Source organism: Puntigrus tetrazona, chromosome 4 (assembly GCF_018831695.1).
Source record: "Puntigrus tetrazona isolate hp1 chromosome 4, ASM1883169v1, whole genome shotgun sequence".
Taxonomy (NCBI): Eukaryota; Metazoa; Chordata; class Actinopteri; order Cypriniformes; family Cyprinidae; genus Puntigrus; species Puntigrus tetrazona.
The window spans coordinates 27,895,753-27,904,868 of NC_056702.1; the positions used below are offsets into that span (position 1 = coordinate 27,895,753).

At 37.9% G+C, this 9,116-nt stretch overlaps 1 protein-coding gene across 4 annotated transcripts in view; it reads left to right on the top strand.

The window, feature by feature from the left end:
- The window catches only part of LOC122343426 (glutamate receptor ionotropic, kainate 5), a 72,029-nt gene extending 62,913 nt beyond the window's left edge, over positions 1-9,116 (top strand). The window contains exons 18-20 of one of the 4 annotated variants that reach the window (XM_043237887.1): positions 2,994-3,122; positions 5,083-5,249; positions 6,234-9,116. In XM_043237887.1, the coding sequence (XP_043093822.1) occupies positions 2,994-3,122; positions 5,083-5,249; positions 6,234-6,842 (905 nt within the window). In that variant the 3' untranslated portion in view covers positions 6,843-9,116. The remainder of the gene's footprint in view (positions 1-2,993; positions 3,123-5,082; positions 5,250-6,233) is intronic. The other 3 variants (XM_043237888.1, XM_043237886.1, XM_043237889.1) reach the window with 3 other exon arrangements.

The window sequence follows — 9,116 nt, forward strand, 5'->3', positions numbered from 1 at the left end:
AATTGTTTTACTTTTCGTTAATAATATATATTTACAATAATTAAAAGGATAGTTCACAAAAAATTACAATTCATGTACTCATCTTTTAAGTTGTTCCGAAAATATATGAATTTCTTTTAGCTGTTGAGCACAAAAGAAGGTATTTTTTTAAATGTTGGATAACACTTTATTTTAATGCATCCTTATTACACATTTTGCATGTAATTACTATTATAAGATTAATTAATATTATAATATTAACCAGAACTATATAGTAAGTGCATGTAGTTAATATTAACCTGAACTTAAATGTATAGTTATACTGTAACAAGGGCACCAGGGCAAACAGTTGATGGTAGCCATTGCCTTCTATTCATTTTTCAGAATATAAACAAAACATGCAATGTTTCACATTAAGTAGTCACGTGACCGCAAATATTTAGATTACCCCTTAAAAATAAAAAAAAGGTATGTGAACAAACTTCACAATTTGGCAATTTGCAATCAATTTTAAGCATTGTGACAAAACAAAAAGTGTCTTCATATATTTAAATCAGTAATATTAAAATAATAATCATTAATGATGCATAGTTTATATAGGAAAGCATGAGTAAATAATGATAGAATGTTGATTATTGGGTACACTGTCCCATTAAGTTATAAGGGCTGCCGTTGACTCCCGGGATGCATGAAGAAGAAGAAAAAAAAATTTGAAAAAAGAAATGATGGCTCAAAAAAGTCTTAATCGTGGCTTAAAAGATGTAATGAGGACAGCTAAAATGCTGGGAGTATGAGAGTATAAGACAGGACAAATAAAACCCTGATGCTTGCAAACATCAGTGGGAAACTTGTACCTACAGTAGGTTAATAGATGGAGTGAGAAAATTACCAGTGCTGCTTGCTGTTTTTGATCTTCTGTCCTCCAGGAAGATCAGGCCAACAACTTCATGACTACTAGGCTAAACTGCCCTCCAAAACATCACCATACGCTCATAATCGCATGATCCCGTAAATAGATTTGAAATGAGAACCCAGGAGCAGCATCCGTCTTCAAAGACTATCTCCAGGTCATAGAACGTCTTCCAGGAGCTCAAACATTCATTCCCTCCTCCCGGTTCTAACTCATCTCTTCAGGTTGCCTTCCAAAGTTCTGGTGCCAAGTGATAAAATCCTCTCTTCCACTCATTCATGAAGAGGCCGGTCACCATGGGCACCACACATCCACTTCCATAGCAACCTGGAATGCAGATGGTGCCACCACAGAGTCCTTAGACTTGGTTAGACTGTCAAATCAAACTTGACCTTTCAAGCAACTAGTTGATAACAACCATAAATACATTCCTTCTGTCACACCTCACAATAAGGTTCAATTTGTTGAAGACTAGATACATAAACTATGAAAAATATTCAAGCATTTATTAATGTGGTATAATATTATTTTGAATATATATAGATGTTATGAATATATAGATACTTTTGTGTAGGTATCTCATAAGGATATACTTGTACTGTATGTGCTTTTGTGGTGAATAGTCAGCATCAATAGTAAGGTTCAATCAGGACATTTTCAAATAAAAAAAAAAAACAACAACTAATATTTAAACTTCTCAAAACATTTTAGTGCTGGAGATGAAAGAAATTCCTTTATAACCTGAGATAACAAGCTTAGAATCTAATTACAACCGAGCAATGCAATATCCAGCTTGTGACCGTAAATGCCATATTTATTCTTGTTGCAAACAATTTCTATAAAATACAAAACAATTTTCAAAATAACATAGATCAGTTGGAAAAATGTGCCTCTGCCTACCTACCACAAAAAAAACTACATAATTAACTGCAGTTTCCGTTTTTTTATTATAATATTTTGTAAAATATTATTACTTAGGCAGATTATCAATTTAAAAGACCTTGCATAATTCTATGTTGTGATTCCAAAACACCATAATGCATTTGTAAACCATTTTGATGTTTGCATCGCATAATTACCTTCATAATTAGCTTTTCAAATGTAAACTTGCTTAGTAACTCACCTGGTACAGGGATGCAAAGTGCTCAGAAAGGGGTCCTGTGAAACACGAGTCAATAAAACAGCACAGAGACTTGCTGAAGTAATCTAAAATGGCATTTCAGATCAAATTGAGCATGTTTTCCGCACCAATCACTGGACATTTCATTAAAAGTAGAGCAAGAAACATGAAAGAAGCACAGGTAGGTTTTTTGTGGTGAGGTTGAAGGTGTTTTTTAAAGTTTGCTCATTTCTTAGCTTATATGACATGGGAAATTTTAAACACGGAGCTTGATGTAAGTAATATTGACACATAAAATAAATGTTTTGTGCTTAAACTGAGGTGCAAAAATGTGCAGTTACAAGGTACTCTACTTTCACAGCCTTTGAATGAAAAATGAAGTAACATTCGGTGACAGTGGATCCATTCCGGTGCATATCTGCAGTGTTTAATGTGAATTAGCATCTTTTAATTTGATGAACACATCCTTTCACGTCACGTCGTTATTAGCGTGACATGATTAGCTGTGATACACTAATGTTTAATGAAGGGCGATGTTATTCTAACAAGTCAAATAATTTGGAATTAACCTATCATAACATTCATTTTCGTTCTGACACACTGGCTAATTTAACTCATTTGCACAACATCAGTCGACTTAAGACATACTCGGTCATGTCCTTGCAGTTAGCGTATGTGTTCTGACATTCTGGCACGTTAAACCAGAGTGCTAATGAGGGCAATGCTGGTTTTGGTCGTGTCTTATAAATGTCCCTGTCACTACGGGCCAAAACTGTTTACTTTTGTGTAGCACTGCTAACCTTAACATAGCATTGCTAACCTAGCATTGCTAGCTTTAGCTTGTCTGCACTTTTGTAACTCCAGTCTTAAGGGAATTAGCTAGTTTCCCGGCCTTGCGAAGGTTATAGATCAGTTTTGTACAGTAATCAGCTGGGAAACCAAGTTAGTTAACGGGCTAAACTAATTTCAATCACTCTCTTGCAGGTTCACCGTTCAGAGATGAGATCACATTAGGCATACTGCAGCTACAAGAGAACAACAGATTAGAAATCCTAAAGCGTCGATGGTGGGAGGGTGGAAAGTGTCCTAAAGAAGAAGACCATCGAGCCAAAGGTGAGTGAAACGCTGTTATTATACTCATTAGCACCTCAACGTAACATACCGTTCTGTTACTGTACGTCCTGATAGCAGCAGTACTGGCATTTTCATTTATGAGTTCTGGTACAACCCTGAATATTAATAACCTGAAGTTTGCATGTGAGTATTAGAGCAAGTCCGCTATTCTCACAGGGATAAAAATTATTTATTCATTTTGTCCTGTAGTTTTTCGTCCTTTAGAGGAATACTAAAACCTGATGAATGTCTTTGCAAAGAAGACAGCTTTAAAGAAATGCAAACTATGGATGAGGCCAGGTTTAAAATTCTTGCTTCGTGTTGTTGACATAGTGCAAATATATTTATTTTATCTCTGATTCACTCCTTAAATCAGAAAATGTAGTCAACAGTCATGAAAAACCTAAATACATTTTCACCATGTCTTTAGGAATGAAATGTTATATAAATCAGGCAACTGATATGTGCGCAAACCTCTCTACAAAAACATTCAGAATATAGATAAAAATAAAACTGTCATGTTTGCTGTACGTTAGTGTTATTGAAATGGAGATTTCTTGTTTAGAGCATGAGAAAAAAAACTTATTTTGAGACAACAGCCTTTACAGACAGGGACAAATAGATAAAGCATCATAAAATAAAAACTTAATGTGCATTTAGGATGTTTTATTTTCACTAGTCTGAAAGAAGGTGTTAAAAAAGCTAAAACCTCATAATACACCAGTGCATGGGGAAAAAAGAAGCATCTTGCCTTAATATTTTATGCCTAAGAATACCAATAGTTGCATTTCTGTATTAGAGATGGACATATATTAATATACAAGGGCTCTCTCAGATCATCCTGGAATTTCAGAGATTTTCATGTGTTATTTCCAAGTGAAAATAAAATCTTAATTTAATTTTCTTCCAGATAAAGTCTTTATTTGGTTATAAATATTTGTGAGTTTAATATGACCAAAGTGAGTATTCATTATTAAACATGGATAATAGAAATGAATTGGTTATAAAGTGTGGGAATTCTGAGTGTAATGTTTGCATGGTGTTGTTTGTTTACCTAGCCTACCTAAGTATATCTGCTCTACAAATAAACATCAATTTGTGTGAAATATATAAAAAAAATGAGTTCTGCTCAAATCACACGAACATTGGCAGTGTGAATATTTGATTTCCTGTCGCTCTCTATATTGTTATAATATTGCATATAGGATGTACTACATCCATCTGATTCAAATGACAGATGCCTCACAGCTCTGCTAACACTGTGAGTGTTTATTTATGTGGTCTGGTGATATTTGCATTCTGTGAATTGTAGACTCATGCTGGCCCAGGGGAAATGGAGGGAAAATGGTAGCTATTTGGTGCGCAGGCATGAACACACATGTGTGCCCGTGTGTGTAATTTCTCCAGTGTGGTTCGCAAAGCCTGTATGTTCACCAGAAAGTGACATTTACATTCTCTCGGGGTTATTTACAGATCTGCGAGAAAATGTCAAATAATATGAGCCTCTGTTTTCGCGGTTCTGCTAAACCACAGTTATTGTGAGCTTCCTCCTATTCTTGCGCACAAAAAAGTTTTTTTAGTCGGCGTTGTAAGTGAACGACCTGAAGCCTGGTTAAGAGAAGCTGAAAATGTCTCTTCTTAGCCGTTGTTGCTTTAGGATTCAACACGCAACAGAAGTTGATTATCATAAAAAAAATCTAAATCAAAACAAAGTTCATGTTAATAGAAATTAATATTATTCTAATCAATTTGTTTAAACAAATCATTTCAGGAATGCATTTTTACAACCTGGCTTCAATTTTCTGCAGGAATACCGCCTACACACACCTACATCTCCGAAATTTAGTTTATTAGGATCCCTCTGGAATCCTGCGGGAATGCAGATCTCTAATTAGATCCAGTGTATGTGTGTGCATGGATGGTTTTGTATGTTACTCACACTGCCGTGTTTTTCCTTCAGGTCTAGGTATGGAGAATATCGGCGGGATATTCGTGGTGCTGATATGTGGACTCATAATAGCTGTTTTTGTAGCCATTATGGAGTTTGTGTGGTCCACGCGCCGCTCGGCAGAGACAGATGAGGTACGCCCTCACTCCTGCCCCGTCCGAAACCACAGACACTCACGAGTAGGTCACGACTCCAACCAGTCAAGCCGTCTGTGTTTGTGGTGTAACTGTTCCATAGCTTTCACACAGTCTACCGAATGGAAAATGAAGCAATTTTGAGACTGAAGACCAAATTCTTATGTGCACAACGATGCATCACAGCCTTTAGTTATGAGTTTTAGGACCCTTTTATTCATTGTGTTTTAGACAAATGGAGAAAATAGACTTGTTCTTGTTCTGAAAACTCTACTTTGCACACGATATTCAAAGCAGGTTATTTCTGGAGGTCAGGTGCAAAGCATGCCATTAGCAACAGCAAATGCATTTACTCATATAATGTGTCTCTTGAATGCATTGCACATTGCTTTGGATACAATTATCTAACAAATGCATACTTTTAAATTATTTTTTCCATTAATTTATTACTCCAGCATGTAGAATAACCCCTAACTCAACCAGTGGGCCATGGTCCACTATGGTTCCTCAGCAAACTTCCAAGGTAGCCTAAAGATGATAAAAAGCAGTTGAAACAGCTAAAGCTCAAGATATTTTATGTATATTGTATTTTAATTCACCCCCTCTTTGAAGAACCAGGATTCCTTTTGTCTTAAAACACAAAGATATATGATGTAGCCTAATTTAAAAATTTTAAATAATGTAAATGTATGTCCTTACAATTCCAAGGGTATTTTAATATATTTTATAATTATACATTGATGCCATGCTCAATATATTTTAGAACTTTTAGTTAGTAAAAATATTATCTAGTAAGCTGTAAAAGTCATTGGGCCTTCAAAAATGTGCTGTGCACAATGAGGGCTCTTGAAGTGAGAAAGCTGCCCTTACTTTCAGTATGAGATACTATAGTGATGCCCACATCAGATAATTGAGCAAATGATGTTCTGTTTTCACTTTACTCCTGTCCATTTTCATTTCGCCTTTTCCCTTATATATTTCCTTCCTGACTCTCTTTCCTCTCTCTCTTCCTCTTTGATCCTCGCTAAGGTGTCAGTATGTCAGGAAATGATGACTGAATTCAGGAACGTTATCTCCTGTAAAAAGAACTCTCGTTTGCGGCGCCGACGGCCCCTCTCGTCCCAGGGCATCCTTCGGCACCCCGCCCGTGTCCCATTAGGAGCTCCCCGTCAGATGCGGCTCGTGAGGGAGATGCGTCTCAGCAACGGCAAGCTCTACAGCGGGACGGGACCCTTAACCGGTGCCGCTGCAGGACCGGGACCCGGCGGGGGCGCTGCGGAAATGGGCCCCGGCCCTCAGCGACTGCTGGAGGACCCTCTCAGTGCCAGCGTCCCCAGTAGCGCACCCGCTCTGGTCCCCACGGCGGCGCCCCGCGGCTGCACACACGTGCGGGTTTGCCAGGAATGCCGGCGGATCCAGAGCCTTCGCTCCACGTCATCTTGCTCGCGCATCTCGCCTCTGGCCTCCGCTACATCCTCTCTCCCGCGTTTGCCACCACCGCCCTCCGCCTCCAGTACAAACACCGACAGCGAGGGAGGAGGCTCGGGCAGCCCACGCAGGGCCAAACCCACGCCCCCTCCAAGGCCGCTGCCGCCCACTAAAACTCCCTCTACCGATCTCCTCTGCAAGCAGGACTGAGACCGAGAGTGAGGAAACTTTTGTCGGGACGGGAATTTAATGTAAATGAGTGCTGGAGGACAGACGGAAAGACTCTGCCCACGCCTCCAGTCAAAGTGACCTCTGGGATACTGCAAATAAAGGCCATTTTTGGATGCAAAATTACATTAATGGACACTGAGTGAGAGAAAGATGATTCAGCCAGCCGCTTGCTGTCCAAGTGTCCGGTTTTAACACCACGTCTTGCAGCGGTGCACAGAAAGCCAGTGAGGTTTGGCATGCTGTTGAGACTATGTAATGCATATCCCGTGAAAGTATGCTATGCAACATGTCATAAAGGAAAAAGTGGAGGAAAACTATAAGGACAGCTGTTAGTTTTGCATAGAAGTTCGGATCTACGCTCATGTCAGAGGACGATGGAGTCTTTACCTAAAATGTGTGCACGTCGAACTGAAATGACTTTGGTGCAAACTTGGGTTTATTTTTTTCCTTTCCTTTAAACAAGGAGGGAGGGTTACAGTTCATTTGTATTTCTGAATGTCTCTTGCTTGTTTTCCTTTCTAGCCTTTTCTTTGGTTTCGTTCTTTCTTTCTTTTTTTTGAATATGATACCCGTTTCCCACTTAATTATTAATTGTTAATTTCTCTGAGAACAAAGTATATAGATTTTTGTAAGTTTTGCTGGGAGGTTTTGTGGTCAGGATTTGTTTTTCCTCTTCTTCAACCTCTTAAGATTACTCACCTGGATTTAGTCTCTCATCTTCCGTCTTATAACACCAACCGTTAAAGGTTAAAATCAACATGAACAGCATTAAAAGCCCAGTTTACTTCCATTGTGTGACATATTTCCAGGTTAACCAAGATATTCAAGGAGGAATATGCAGGGTGGGTTTCCATCCATCAGCAGTTGATTGGATCTTGCAAAGTGAGCGTTCCAGATCTGAATATCATTAGACCTTGAGAGCATCAAAGCAAATGCCAGCGGTAACACCGCTTTCCAAACCTATACTTAAATCTATGCTTTATTTGCTATTTTTGCCATAAACTTTATTGTATTATTGTTAACCGTCATTGAATTACTGTTAATTATTGGCAAGCTTTTAGAAAGGCTGCATTACTGTACTTAATACAGTACTCTACAGTAATACCAATTTGGCTGTTGGTTAATACTAGTAGCCGCACAATCTCAATGATGTCAAGCGAACAGGAAAGTTATTTCACAAGCAAGAAAATTACATTTTTAGCAGTTTTTCCCTAACACACACTGGTGAATCGTTCACAGTAAGACCAGGAATGCGCGTAAAGAAAATGAATAGGATCGGCTTCGATTTCATGTTGACTTTAACAAGCTGCCCGTCAATATTTGCAATTCGCGAGGACACCAAGAAACATTTTTCATCCCTGGAACAATGACAACAACAAGACAAGACAGAAAACCCTTTGTGCACCTGAAGGGGCATTTATCTGATTATGTGAGAGGACAATTAATGATGTTTTTCATTACAGAACTAAATGAGCCTCTATCATGAATGGTTTGTTGAAGTGCACTAGAAGTTGCTGTCTGGGTGCTTGTGAGATGCCAATATCCATTTATATCCAAAGTGTAAACATAGCAGCCCTGTTTAGAATCTGCAGCATTATAGCATTCGTATGTTGGTGCTTTATGATTGTGTGTGAGAGTGAGTGCGTTTGTGTCAAGGGAGATGGAAATGTGATAATCATTTTTTAATCAAAGCTGATTTTTTTATTTCCCATTAATTTTCAAAGATTTCTATACCAGTGCTTGAAGAATCACACCCACAATTGAAAAGAATAAGGCAAATGATTCAGATTATATTGTTATTAATATTCCAATAAAACTGTGGGGTAATGTAGGAGGGCTGTTGCCCTCTTTCGTTAAATATATAGACACATGTTTGGAATAAAATGGTGATTCAAACTGTGACTTAATGGATGTTTCTGTTGATAGCGAGTTAGATAACTAGTTTGTCTTATTTATAATACTTTGTTTGGAAAGTCTTACATGTGTCCTAACCAGGTGTGACGCGATATGTAAATTAATTTTGATATAACAGTTATAAAACCTTGTAAATAAATGTTTTGTAAAAGCACTAACCTGTAACCACGACGTGCGATGAATGTCAGGACATTTTTTCCGGTACTTGTTTAATGGCTGCATCTGCGAGAAATGTCTGATATTCATTATACTGCTTTTTTTTATCGATAGAAACTTAATTATATATTTAAAAACGTATTTTCGAACGATTTCACGTATCATTCATTACACCAACCGTCG